The following is a 16,055-nucleotide window of genomic DNA, read 5'->3' as shown; positions in this document are numbered from 1 at the left end:
TATAACTTAAAATATTTTTTTCATAACGTTTATTCTTCATGTATATCACCAATTTAATGTTTATGATCTACAATAAAAAATAGTTATTATGATAAAATTAATACATAAAATTTACTATAATATTTAATTAAAAAAATTATAATTCCTTCTAATATGCAATGTTAAATTTTTAAAAATTATCTAATAAATTCCTTTAAATAATGTACCTGGAGTTATATATCTCTCTATAATATTCGATAAAGTGTATATAATATAATTTAGTGGCTTCATATAATGATGTGTCTGTAAATTTCATGATAAATGTTGTTGTTATATATATATTATTTAAAATAAATTTATTCAAAAAAATATTTAATCAGAATAAAGAATAATGAAAAAAAATAATTGTGTTCATAAGGTCTATACATAACTTTTATTCTTATAACGAAAAATATAAAAAAAAATACATTAACATAATATATAGCATATAATTTAATACTTAGAAACTTATTAATAATTTATTTTAAATTTACCTTATATGATACAATATTTTCTATGCTACTATACATATACTTTTTAAAATATTCCTTTTTTATGTTACTAATCATTATTCTATGAAGGAATATAATTGTTTCACGTGATTACATAAATTTAATAGGAAAAGGTAAATATATATTACTGATTTTTTTATATGTTAACATATGTGCACATTTTTTACATCATTCTATACTTTACAGGTACATATATAAAATTATGTTATTATAGATTTATTTATTAAAAAAAAAATGCACCTTATTAAATATAACTTTGAAAATTAAAAAACATAATGTTAATTCAACTATTTTCATTCATTTTTTATATATATTTTATTCATATATCATTAATAGAAAATGGAAAACTAAATTTTTTTATGAAATGAAATAATTAATTAAAAATTTTTATTAAAATAATTTAATGCTTAATTTAATGTTTAATATATAGTATATAATGTACCATATTCATATTTATGAAAACAGAACTAATCATTAAATATACGAAATGTGAAATATATTTTCTCATAAATCTTTCGTGTACTATGTAAATTAATATTTTTTTTACATTATTATATAAATAGACAATTACAAATATTTAATGAATACGTTAACGTTATTGAATCAGCGCATACATTATATTGTATTTCATAATTAATATCACTTCTCATACAAATATATAAATAAATATTTATTTAAAATTTTATTTCTATAAATGTATATATCATGAATCCCACTAAGACAATAAAACTTAATAAATGCACTATTTATATTAATTGCATATTAGAATCCTATTAATGTATACAATGTTTCAATATGGCAAAATTTTGAAATGAATTATATTATTATTTTATTTAAAAAAATGTTTATAAATATGTAACAAAATAAAATTATACAAACTATAAAAAAATGAATTTTGAATGAAGTCTTATTCAGCTATGAAACCGTTTATTTATGTATAATTATGAGGCTTCTTTCATGAATTTTTAAAATTAATTTCGATTCATATTCTTGTAACTTTATCAATGAGAACAGACGTATTTTATTCATATAAAAAAGATTTATAATTAATAACAAATATACTATTTTTAAAAGGCCTTATTCTTTACTTATATAAATAGATAAGTAAATTATTTTTTTCGTGTATCTTATTTTAGATATATTATTATTATTTAACTGAAGGTTTATTATAATAGTATATTATTTATTGAATCTAGGATGATAATTTTTTTAATTTGGAAAAAGTTTTTTTGACTTTCTTTTCTTATGTATCCACGAGCATACAACATAAAAGGAAAATTTGAAGAAATGCATTTTCAGTTAATGTTATGCATAGGATGAGCATTCATATGTTTATGTAACATGTATTAATTAATGAAAAATAATAAAATATTTATTAAAATATAATTTTTAAAATACCATACAAAAGGTATAAAAAATCTAAATTAACACAATCATTGTACTTAAAAACATGTGAATAATATAGGATATATTTGTTATTTTTTGAATCTATGTGATATATGGTAAAATCTTAATCGTTATGTAGCGTATTTTTTGTCTATTATATATTTTCATTTTTATATATTTTTAACCTATTTTTGTATTTAAGGACATATAATTTATTATTCCTTACTCAAAAAACCATATTTACTAATGCAAAATTCCAATAAATCTATGATTTTTTTTATAAATATTTTTATGTTCACATAGTTTTTTGTGGAAACTGTAAATAAATTCTTCGAAGCATGTAATATATTTCTATATTTTTTATTTGGATTAAAATAATTCAAAATATATATAATATATATTAAAATTATTTATATCTATAAATTTAATATATGTGTCTTTTTAGATTTATTAATATTTTGAGTGATAAATTGAAAACATATATAATATTTTTCTATTTTCCATAATATAACAAATTAGACAGTAGTATGTATAAAATAAAACCAGTTCCATATTTTCGTTTTGCTATATGCTCATAGAATGAAATGTACTTCAAATAAATATAATTCAACAATATGTTTTAATATATATAAAATTTAGGAAACAGAACTCCAAAAAAAAATTCCTAGTTGTAAAACACTATTATAATTTAATAGAATAAGAAATAATTAGTGCACATGTTATAATAATTAAATGTATATATTTGAAGGACATTCAACACACAATTATTGCTATATAGGCACGAAAGATAATTAATTATTTTTTTGTAAATTATCGAAGTTTTATATATATCCTTACACAAATTGAGTTTTAAAAAATAATTACTAAATATGTGGGATTATATTAATATTTGTTAAAATTGTATATATTATTAAAATTAATATAGAAACCCATAAATATTATCAGTCATACTAAGTTCAAGATCAATGTCCAGTAAAAAAATGAACCATACAATTTTTATCCTAATAATACCAATAAAAATAATTCAACAAAAGGGGAAATTTAGAATTTGTGCAATGGGATTTCTTGGCCCTAATAAGCCAAGAACCCTTAATGAAAAAAATCAACTAGATAAAAAATAAATGTATTTTCTCAATTAATGTTTTTTTTTTAAAATGTACCATCATCAATTACTATGTTATATTCATTACATTATAGGAAAATAACTATTTTGAATTATTTTTTTTAAAATGAGTATCGACTTTATAAAAATGTTTACTATATTTTAATTGTAGTGTATAAAGAATAAACTTTTTTTTAATTTAAATAATATAGTATTCTGGTTTACCTATTCAATGTAATTTACATTCCATTATTTAATATTTTCCATATTTCGGTAACACATTTTCTTTTTAATATATTTATTGAAATGCTTTAAATATAATAATAAATGGTTATATTTTGTACCTTATTTAGAAAGCAAGCTATAATTTATTAGGAAAAAAAAAAAAAAAAGCATTCCCTAATTTTTCATTTACACGCATTCTGCTTCAATTATGTACTAAAAGTAAAAAAATAAGATATAGTATACATGTATAGTTAGATAATTTCTAAGAAAATGTTATTTAAAAAAATAGAAATTTCGTGATATATAATACTCAGAAAACATGTTCATTATAATAAAATAGAGAAAATTATAGAATATTTACATTAATAAATAAATGTTATAAAAAAATTAGAAAAATAATAATTCTATAGTTTCAGACATGATATTTTTATGATTCTATAATTATAAAAAGAAAGGAAACTAAATTTTATCATTCTATGGCATTACCATGTACATTAAAGTTTTCTAGATTATTTGTATTTTTTTATTTCTTCTTATTATGTTTTTCTTGCAATAACAATATTTATGTATTTACTTATAACTCATTTAATTGTATATGAAAATTATATGTCATTTTAAATATATATCAAAAAAAAAAAAAAAATTGTATGGATATTATTAAAAAAAAAAAAATAAAAAATATATATTTGATCTAATTGTGTGATGATAATGGATAAAAATATGTAAAATAAATATTTCATAGTAAATAAACAAAGAATACATAAAATATTATGACAATTTATATGTATCATTAATGTACATGCAATATATTACGTTACATAGAAGCGTCTTAAAAATTAATTAACCTGCAATTAATAAATGCTTAATACATGTAAAAAATTGGATAAAATATATAATATATACATATATATATATAATTATAAAAATAAATAACTTCGCTAATAAAATATGATTTTAATAGATTTAATATAATAAAAATTGATAAATATTTTTTGAAAATTTAGATGTGCTTCATATTAATAAAAAAAAATCCATGTTATAAAGTAATAATATAATTTATTTTCAAATGAAGTAGACGTAAAATTATATAAATAAAGAACATAAATATAAAAACAGACTGAAAAACGTATACAATAAACCTCATACATAAATACTCATAAGAGAAAACTCTGAATATCATTATGTAAGCTCATAACAACACAAACTTAAAACTTTATTATTCATAGCAATATTGACAGTTACACATATATATATTATTTCATATATGTACTTTAAAAAAAATATATCGTGAAAATATGAAGGATTAGTTATATAAATTTAATACAAAATATAATATATTTATTGTTAGAATTATATTAGGAATAATTATAAGATGAATGAACAAATTAAAATGTATATTCTTTATAAAAATTCAATGATATATAAAACATATTTTTATTAGATTAATATGAAATTAATTATTTTTATTAAAATTATAAAATGTAATAAAAACTATCGATTATATAAAATAATTTAAAATGCTTCGTAATTTATAAATAAAGGGCTGATTTTTCAAAAAGTAGCTTGAAGTATAATTAATCTCGTATATATTTTTACGATGTATTGTGTGAAATTCTTATATGATATGCACTTTTGTATAACCCATTTGCAGTTTTAAATATATAGTTTATATAATATGTGAAATAAATAATATGTTATGCATTATAATGCACATCTAAATAGAAATATTAATATCTTTGTTCATTCTTGTATATGTAATGACATATATATAGCATATATAATATATTTCCACATTATAAGTATTTCCTCTGGGAATAATAAGAAAATATATATTTTTAATTTATATAATACACAAAAAATGTAAAAACGAGAATAATAAATAACAAAATGTATTTTTATGTTGAATAATAATATTAATTAAAAAGAAAATTAGAATTTTATTTTCTTAAAGTTATTGTTTTACCATTGTCATGTCACTATATCATTAATCTATAATATTGTATAATTGATTAAGTGGGAGTTCATTAAAAAAACAAAAATAATATGAGAATAATAAAAAACGAATTTTTATGCATTCTTCATTGTATTTATGTATTTTTTTAAACAATATACTATCATTTATATAAAATGAACATTCACTCCATATATATATATAACTAAAATAAAATAAATGCACATAAAAAACTATATACAATATTAATTTATATTGCATCTTAAGCTCGTAAAAAATTATTTGTAATATTATATGATCAATAGATATAATTTCTTACTTTAGAAATAGTTCAAATAAACTACTATAATTCACTTTATTGCTGTTATATGACATATTATATAAGTATAATGAAATTAGCAACCCAAAATCCTAATCATTTTTCATATTAATATTGTGCATTTTTTTCCTTATACTATATTTACTGCAAAAAAGAAATCAAAATTGCAATTATTACTATATCTTTGCTTTATACTAAATTTATTAACAATATCATGTCACCTTGTAAAGCAGGATATTTTAAAAAATATAAATTAAAATAAAATATCCTTTTTTTTCTATATAATAAATTTGCATTTTTCACTTTTAACTTATAATAAATAAATAAATTTTTTTTTATTGCAAATTATTAACTCAAAATTTAAAATACACATAAATTGAAGATTAAGACAATGATATTATAATATACTTTCTACAATTATAAGAAATCTAAACATTAAATGCTTTGATATTTTTTTTCTTTATTATTATAAATCAGTATTTTTATGTTCATAAATTTAATTATTTCATTATCCCATTTGCAAAGTAACACAACTATAATTATAATGGCAGATAAAATTGTACGTCTTAATAATTTTAATTCAAAATGAATACTGTAATGATTTATGTATTAATATATCATTAATGTAATCACATATATATTTATTACAATGTAATTTTGGCCACAATGCAATTTTTATTTCTTATTAGTATAGCAATGTAAATTTTTTCCCTGAATGTAATAAAATTATAAATGGATATTCATCCAAATGGATTGAAGATGATAATTGTGGAGAACAATTTTTTAATCGTGTTGGTATTGAAAAAGACAGTTTTCTCGAAAAAAATTGTGGCATTGCTTTGCTCTATTTAAGCGACATAGATTTATCAATTAGTAGTCATAAAATACCAAGAGAAGCCGGCTATACATATCTATATTATTGGGTGTATCATGTTGTTTTCAAAAGTAATTATAGTGAGGATATGAAAAAATTTTATAAAGCATTGATTGATGATCATTATAGAACTTATAAATCTATAATTTCCAAATATATCGCTGAAGATATTTCAAAAGTTAACTTAGAAAAACTCAAAATTCTATATGATGTGTATGCATGTCTTTATGATATAAAAGAAAATAACGGATATCAGAATGACTCAATTTTTTGTAGTTCATTAAAATATATTACAGAAATATATAATAAAGAAATGAACCATCAACTTCATAATATTAGTAATCCACATACATTAAACTCTCACAAAAGTAATATGGGAATTTATATTGTAATTCCTATTCTTGTAATATTATTAATTTCCCTCTTTACTCTTACTTTGTATAAGGTTAATTCTTGTATTATTTATATATATTTATATTATTTATTAAATATTCTCGATTCTATTATAAAAGTATGTATTTTTCATAAAAACATCAATTTTTTTTTGTACATGCATTTTTATTTTTGTGAATTAGTACAACATACATGGTTCACACTTGCTAGAAATAATAAAGAGGAAAATAAGTACATATAGTAATATAAATGAAAAAGGGAATAAGATAGGGGATTCCGAAATGTTCATAGGTATTCAAGGTGATAGTAGATATAATGTGTTATATAATTATGAATAAAATTACCATTAAATGTATAATTCATAGGATGTAACGCTTAATCGTCATATAAAAAGGCTTAGGAAAAAAAATAATGATAATTATCTTTTAACATTTTCATATTAAATCAAAAAAAACCTTATAGTATAATGAAGTATATATATATATTTTCCAATTTAATAAGGTAAAATTTCACTGTATAGGGTCTAGTAAATCTCAAAATATTGCCATATATGGTAGTAAATAATGAAATAAAATAATAAGAGTAAATAAAGTTATTCTCTTGTTTTATTATACATCAAATATTCTAAATAAGTTTCGAATATGTTTTTTAACAGCACAGTATTCATAAAGTAATAATGTGTTATATATGGTAATATTTTAATGTATGTGAAAATTACAAATTAAGATAATAAATAAATGGACGTGAACAAACTTATACAGTATGAATCTTTACATTCTGCTTCTTAAAATTATAAAAAATAATATTTCAGTTTATAAAATGTATATATTAATAATTAATTCTCAATTACAATTGCTTTTATGATTATTATAATTTATATTAATACAATTCATGTTCTATGACTCCCTATATATTATGTTAATATATAAAATTTTATTATATGTATACATATGGATATATAAGAGGACAATTTTTACAATATATCTGTTATTTTTACAATTTTTTTTTTATTCAGTATATTTACTTGTTTATTCCTTTTTATTTTATTTTTTTTGTTTAATTGTAAAAATCTTACTCATTTTTTTAAAACTGTAGTAAATGACAATTAAAATTAATTATCAATGAAAATAAATTGAAACAAAATAACAAAAATTCATTTATTCTATAAAATAGTATTGTATTATATAAGCTAAACACATAAACCGAGTAAATTATATATTCATCACATAATATATTATTATATCATAATTTTTTATTATTGAAAAATAAATCTAAAAGGATTAAAAAATACTTGGAATTTTATTTTATTTTACACCTGGATATTTTTAGTTTTATAATATATTATGGAATTATCATAACATTTTTTGTAATATATAAATGTACAAAAATGAAAAAACATATATTCATAGTATATTTATAAATTTAGCCAATAATGAAAAGACAAGCATAATATATATTAATGAATGAATATAGAAAAGGCATATATGTGTTTTATAAATATGAAAAAAAATAGAACAATTTTTTATGTAGCATGAAAGTATTTTTTAAATAAATATTTTTTGTTTCTTATTTTGATCTGGCTATAACATTGACATCCATTCATAATGATATAGTAATTAATATATTTAAATATAATGTTATATATATTTATTTAAAAAATAATTTTTAAACAAAAGTTTTAATAAAATTAATACACATTATAATGTTTTAATTTTTTTTTTTTATAAAAGGAAAAATACTTCTATACATCTATCTAAAGTTGATAAACTCATATTATATGTGACGTTCAATATATAACTATTTCAAACTGATGAAAAATTAGAAAAAATAATAGTAAATAAAAAATATAAAACATAATTATTACTAAAATCTACGTAAACACAATTAGAGAAAATACTGTACCTATATGTATATATATATAATAATTTAAAAAAAGGTATATATATTTGAGTATATATACATATATAATAATAATAATGACTATGCATAGAGAACACACTTCAGATATGGTTATAAGACTATGCTAAAATAGTTCTATATTCATTAAATCATATATCACTTATTACATTGTAAGGATTAAATTTGCATTAATGTTACATTTCATAATGAAATGAAAATATTTGAACATTCGTATATTCAAAAAGATTATTAATACTACCATTAAGATTGCTAATTCATTATTTTGTATATCCCGTGTATTTCAAGAAATTGAGAAAATGCGATGTCCTCCTCATATTGATATACATATGAATGAAATACATATTATTTTATTTAGAATATTACTTAATAGAAATTTTAATTTTCTTTTTCTGTAGAGTTTTCTGTTTCATAATATATTATATATATACATTTTTTTATAAAATATACATAATATATTAATAATTATGTGTGAAAAAATAATAATTACTCCTGATTACATATAAAATATGATTATCTATAACAGTATGGTTATATATTGAAGAATAGTTGTTATATTCTTTTGAATAAAATGTAATAAATTTCAAATATTTCTCTAATTTATTTTCATTATTTTAAAGCACTAAACATTCTATTAGTCAAATTAATTAAATAAAAGAGGAAAAAATAAAAAAATAAAGAATATTTAATACTAGCAATTGCCTAAAAAATAGAATTTTTATAGAATTATAATAAGAATCATACAAATTATTATTATTCATTGTGTGATATTTATTTTTTATTTACATATTATTATATAAAATATTAATTTCTATGATAAATTCAAGGGAAATATGAAATGAATATTGTATAAGATTGTCAAATATACTGCATGCTGGAATAACAATAATATATTTTATATAATTATTATTTTTTGCATATAAATGTAACACATATATCATGTATTATTTTGTTTTATATCTGTTGTTTTTGATAGAAAATATTGTACAAATATATATTTAATTCATATAATCTCCCTATAAGAAGCAACCAAAAATGTAGATATATAAAGTTAAAGATAATTTACATTTTAGTAATCATAAATAATTAAAATAAATTTAATATTTTCATAAATTATAATTTTATTTATGTACAGTTATTATTTTGCTAAAATATATTATTATCAACAATAAAAGTTATAATATATTAAAAATAATATAATGCCTGAAAAAATAATGTATTGCATTTAATGCTAATTTTTATATGAAATATATATATATATATATATGTTTGAAAATGATACTATAAATATTATACTGAAATATTATATTGTTAGACAATAAATATATGAGCAAAATATAAGTATGTCAAATAAAAATATACAAATATGTATAGTTCACTATTATGCTGGGTTATACACTTATATAAAATGTTATATAATATACAATCATACATGAATATATTTTGTATAACTAAAAATGTAACACAATTAATATTCAATAATTCAAGATAATGTTTACAAATAATTCTTCACCAAAAGCAATTAAATAATTAATTAAAACTCTATGAAATAAATCCATAAACCTAGAGAACTAATATGAATATATATACTATTAACGCTTTATTCTGAATTATTTCAAGATTATAAAAGTAATTATCCATTCAATATCATTTTATAAAAAAATATACATGTCACAGAGAACTAACAATTATGCCATAGTTTAATATAAAAAAATAATTATTGTAAATTGATTTTTTAAAAAAATAAAGTGTATAATATAAAAATTAGCTTATACATCACAAGTATAAAATATATTCTATTACTTTCAACATATAAATACTTATAATAAAAGATATAAAACTTTTCTATATTATTTGGCTTATATTAAACATAATGGTTGAATTCTTGGACGTGGATGAAGGCGTATATTTCTATTTGTTGCTATAATTATAATTTATTTTTTTTAATTTAAATATATAGAAATATGTAAAACTTAATAATATACGTTTCCCTTAAGTATTATTTTAGATTTTATTATATATTGTGAAATTTATTCTTTAGTTTGATTTTAAGGATATATTTCCCACTTGTATGGAGAAATATAATAGCGCTACAGCATTTGATAAAATTCAATCACGTAACGTCTATATTAAATTGTGTGAAGAAATAAGTAAAAAACTAAATATTAACAATTTTAATTTTAATATATCTTGTAAAGATCTTAGTTCCTATTTGGAAAGTATAATCAATACTGAAAAAGTAGCGTGTTGTAAATATTTCAGTTACAGATTAAAAGATGAGCTAGAAGGTTTAAATCCTTCTTGTGGAGGCGAAAAAGAATGTTACAAAAAAATGAAAGAAGCAAAAGACAGTACTAATAAAACCTTATCTAATGCATGTAAAGAACATGTTGTAGATCTTAAAGATGGTACACATTACATAATGAATGAACTGAATTTGCTATATAATTATTTTAAGGATGCCAAAAATAACAGTTATAATAATTCCAATCAATTTACTTGTACATTTGTTAAAGAATGCTTAAAAATATATAATAAACTTTTAGAAATAAATAGAGGAATCAATAATATCAGCTTAAATGAGGTTCTAAAAATGTTTAAACAAGAATATGATAAACATTATGATAAATTTGTTTATTGTTTATCTTTTTCTAAAATCATACATTATACTTCATGGGCATTTGGAGGAACATTTATATTAACAGTTGCAATATCAGTAACAATATACATTTGGTATATGGTTAATAATTATTTATATTATTAAAATTTGTACTTAAATAAAAAATGATTTGCATGTTATTATGAAAATTTAAAAAAAATATATAATATTCATATAAACGTCCCATTAATTGCTTTACCAACAGTACACCCCTTATGCCTCATATCTACAACAAATTATATTGAAATTAAAGAAAATATTGAATAAAAAAAGTAATAATGTGAAAAATTTAACTAATTCATTTGAAATTACATACAAAAATTTAATTGATGAAAATTATATGGTTTCAAATAACTCTGCAGATTACTACTAATAAAATAATAATACCAATTAATGGATCAAGATAGTTTTCTTTAAAATTTAAATATCATATTAAATAACTTCGTTTTTGTAAATAAAAATAAATAAATATGAAATCGAAAAAGAAATAATGTAATTATAATATTACATACTAAAAATCTTACATTCCTACAATTTAAGTAAATAAGGGAACCATCAATTTCGAAGAAATCCTAGATAATTAGCAATGAGCATGATTATGAAAAAATAAAATGAATTGATGATCATTAAATGAGTAAGGTAAAATTATAATATAATTAGCTAGTTGTAAAAAATTTATTTAAACTCATTATATTTACCATGAATACAACATGTTATTTGTAAAATTCAAAATTATTTACATTATTTAAATAAAAGATTAAATTATAGATTCATTAAAAAATTAAAACAATTATATAATTTAAATAAATATATTGTGATATATTATGTGATAAATAATAGTAATATTCATAAAGAATATTATTTAAATAAAATTTCCAATTTCGTAATTATTTTTTGAGCAAATAATATTTCATGAGCACAATAAAACTTAATTAACCATAGATCATTCCAAATAAACTGTAATATATTACATTTACAAATTTTTAAATGAAGAAAAAATTTCAAGAAAAAATTATTCATGTGTTAAATTATATATATTTAAGTTCAATCTATATATTAAATCTAACCCAATTTGTAAAAAGATATAATTATTGTTACATAATACTATTATCACAATAATATAGCGAATATTAGGAATAATTATAAAGGAAAAATAATAGATTAAGATATATAAGTACTATTTAAGCCTAATAATAATTATATTCATTATAAATTATAAGAGTATAATTTGGTAAATTTTAATATTATTGGTTTTTTCGTTTAATTCTCTGTACATAAAATAATAGCAATACACACATTTATAACATAAATAAAAAACATACAACAATATAATTCAAAATGTGTTCATTTCATTAAAATGTTATTAATAATATGAAAAGAAGGAAAAGACAATATTTTATATTTTAAATAATTTGACATACATTTGAAATATTAAACAAATAGCCAAGATGATATAGTGAACTCTAATAAATACCAAAATTACTTTTATGTTTCTTATTTTTATTCTATAAAAATTCCTTTAATGCAAAATTAAAGTCCTAAATGCACACTTCTTTTATAATCACAGAAACAAATAATAATATACCTGAATTCACACTGTTGAGAAAAAATAATCACGGTATATAAAAAATATAATTTCTTTCATTGATACAATGAATATACTGAAAAATAATTCATTTTAACAAATAATCAAAAAATACATAACATCATATTTTAACATCTTTTAATACATAAATAAAATTAAGAAATATTATTTGTTCAATTAAACATTTTTTAACATTAATATAAAATTAAGTTTTCATTAATAATGTACATTTTAATTCATGATATAAAATTAATAACTTAAAATAAACATTTTTTCTTTTCACTAGTTACCCAAATTCGCATTTTACATTACATATGTAATAAAAAAAAAATACATAAGAAGTTGCATATATTTCTACCTAATGAGATGTTTATACCATCACTAGTGTTTCTTAAATGTATGCTTACCTTTATTTTAAAAGATTGTTTGTTGTCACATAAAACACATATATATACTGTTTAATAAGTTTTTTTTTTCTGTAAAAATTAATGCACCTCTTAATTATATATTAAAATTATAAATAAAATAAATATATTTTTCCTTAATTAAGTGGTATATATTTTCTTCATATATTTTACTCCATCTCTATATTGCATAGTAAATCCTCAATGTTAATATTAATACAAATGTATTTACATGAGTTAATCTCTGAATATTTTTTTTACATAATAAAACATCATTTTACGTATAATTCTGTTGTATCATTGTACCTTTTATTATAAATATACAATTTAATAACAAAATTAATTTAATTTTACACTACACTTCTAAAATTATTTTAATGGTATATTTGCATTCTATGTTTTAAGATATATGCATAAAATAACTTTTATTCCCTTTATTATGAAGCTCATAAAAAAAGGTGGGTTATAAATTCACACTTTTTTTTGAATATTTTTTATACATATGTATATCACCTTGACAAGAATAGTTTTACTTGTAAATATTCGATTACTAAAAATCATCTTTATTTATTTGTTTTTGGATAATGAGTGACCATGCATCTTCAAAAGATTTAATGGTAATATATAATGGATATAAAAAATTATCAGCATTTCATTTTTTTAAATGTTTCATTTTATATAGATTATTAATACTAACTTTATTCTTAGGATATATTTAATCATTTATATGTTATACCCTTTATTTAGCGATCGTCCAAATTATGTTCAATAGAACTGCCTTCAGAAAAATTTTATAATTATTTGAATGCTTATGGTGAAAACATAGAAGCGTACACTGAGGAGTGCAATTCATTAAAGGATCCTTACAATAATAAAGTCATTAAAAAACTTTGCACAAAGATGGTAAAATTTTTAAAAACTAGAAATACGGAAGTTGATAGAAGTAAATTTTCTTTCGATGACTGCATTCTTTTTAATTATTGGATATATGAAGAATTATCTAAATTTTATAATTCTTATAATCATACTAAGGAATTTCTAGCTTTTGGCAATCTACAGCGTATATGGAATGATGTTATTGGTAACCATTCCATTAAATCTAGTTCAAATAATTGTGAACCCTATTTTAAAATATACAGTGAACAGGATTGGCAAAAAAGAAAGAAATTGTATGAATTCTGTGTTCATTATGACACAATTCGTGGGATTGTTGAAAACTTTGATATGTGCAATGAATTCTATGAATACTTTGAAAGTAAAATTGAATTATTTAAGCATTTTGATTCCATTTGTTCTAGTAATAGAGACAATTGTCCAATATTTTATGATAAATATAAGGATTATAACCCGAAGAATTTTTTAGACAAGCTGAAATGTCACCCAGAAATGCAGACAAAAAAACTTATTTCTGCATCATCCAAACATAGAGAACAAGACAACACAATTGCAACTGGGAATTTTCATACACCCAAGTCAACATTAGAAGATGGTTCTTTTTCTCCTTCGCATTTTCCATCCTGTAGTACCAATAATAAAGAAAAATTTAGTTATTTAATTTTTGGTGTAGCAATTTCTATAATTCCAGCATTTATATATAAAGTAAATAAACATGCTAATTATGCATAATGTTAATATGAAACTGTTAATAACTTAATTTTATTACATATTAATAAATAAAACTTAAATATGTTATATATATTTTGTTTTTTTCTTTATTGTAAAAGTTTACACCCTTAGGAAATAAATTACATGAGATCATAGGATTGGGCAAAAACTATATAAATAATATTAATAAAAGTGCATATAGAAATTTTGATAAAATGTCAGGAATATATAATGCATTATATGATATAGAAGAACATTATATACAATATAATTCTTCCGGATTTTTTTAATTTTTAAAACATACATCTGTTCCAATAAGGCACAAAAATATAATTTCAGGTAGTATATATTGATTAGCAAGTTTCTGTTTTCATAATTATAAAAAAATATAACAAGGATAAAATATAACAATATTTCAGATATATTTGTGGAAAAATATTTGTATAAAATATGGTGGCTCGGTACAAAATATAATTATAGCTATATGAAAACAAACAAAATAAAGATAAAATGAAAATTAACACTTAGATATTACTTATTTTTAATTAACTAGTTAATTATGTATGCAAAAATTTTACATTCGTTGTATTTAGAAGTTAAGTGTTTCTATTTATTCCCATTGAACAATAAATATTTATTGATTTTACAATTATGCAAATGCTATTATATTTTGTACATAACCATTATGCATATTAATAAATAAATTACGACACATGAATGGAAAATGTTCAATATTAGTATGTAATTGTTATATTAGTACATATAAATTGTACATGTTGTTATATCCATATGTGTAATGTTAAATTGGGAAAATTCATAATTTTCATTCATTAAAGTTTACATATTTCCATTGTGTTAAAAAGTAAAATATAATTTTTTCATTAATCCAGACACTTTTTAGCACATAATTCATGATTAATAGATATATACATAACAGGTTTTATTTTCTATTTTCATAAAAAATGCACATGCTATACTTATATTTATGAAATACTTATAATACTATATTTTTATTAAGATTTGAAGAAAGAACATTTAGATATTTTACACAATTATTTGTTTTTATGTTATTTATTATTTATTTTTTTTTTATGTATTTCTTAAA

General features: G+C 18.9%; 3 protein-coding genes across 3 annotated transcripts; all 3 read left to right on the top strand.

The window, feature by feature from the left end:
• Positions 1–6,098: 6,098 nt before the first annotated feature.
• Positions 6,099–7,118, top strand: PGO_002910 (variable surface protein; the record flags this gene model as incomplete). Its single annotated transcript, XM_028691214.1, has 3 exons — positions 6,099–6,119; positions 6,203–6,832; positions 6,963–7,118. 3 exons carry the CDS (start codon positions 6,099–6,101, stop codon positions 7,116–7,118), a joined length of 807 nt encoding a protein of 268 aa, XP_028547015.1.
• Positions 7,119–10,570: 3,452 nt separating this feature from the next.
• PGO_002905 (variable surface protein) lies at positions 10,571–11,729 on the top strand (the record flags this gene model as incomplete). The annotated part of the gene is made up of 3 exons (XM_028691213.1): positions 10,571–10,600; positions 10,739–11,437; positions 11,562–11,729. The coding sequence occupies 3 exons, from the start codon at positions 10,571–10,573 to the stop codon at positions 11,727–11,729; spliced, it is 897 nt and encodes a 298-aa protein (XP_028547014.1).
• A 2,200-nt stretch (positions 11,730–13,929) lies between these two features.
• Positions 13,930–15,240, top strand: PGO_002900 (variable surface protein; the record flags this gene model as incomplete). The annotated part of the gene is made up of 3 exons (XM_028691212.1): positions 13,930–13,962; positions 14,093–14,944; positions 15,070–15,240. 3 exons carry the CDS (start codon positions 13,930–13,932, stop codon positions 15,238–15,240), a joined length of 1,056 nt encoding a protein of 351 aa, XP_028547013.1.
• Between the last annotated feature and the right edge of the window lie 815 nt (positions 15,241–16,055).

The sequence above is a fragment of the Plasmodium gonderi genome (genome assembly GCF_002157705.1).
Source record: "Plasmodium gonderi DNA, contig: Pgo-contig_335, whole genome shotgun sequence".
Lineage (NCBI taxonomy): Eukaryota > Apicomplexa > Aconoidasida > Haemosporida > Plasmodiidae > Plasmodium > Plasmodium gonderi.
This window is presented reverse-complemented; position numbering and strand designations above follow the sequence as displayed.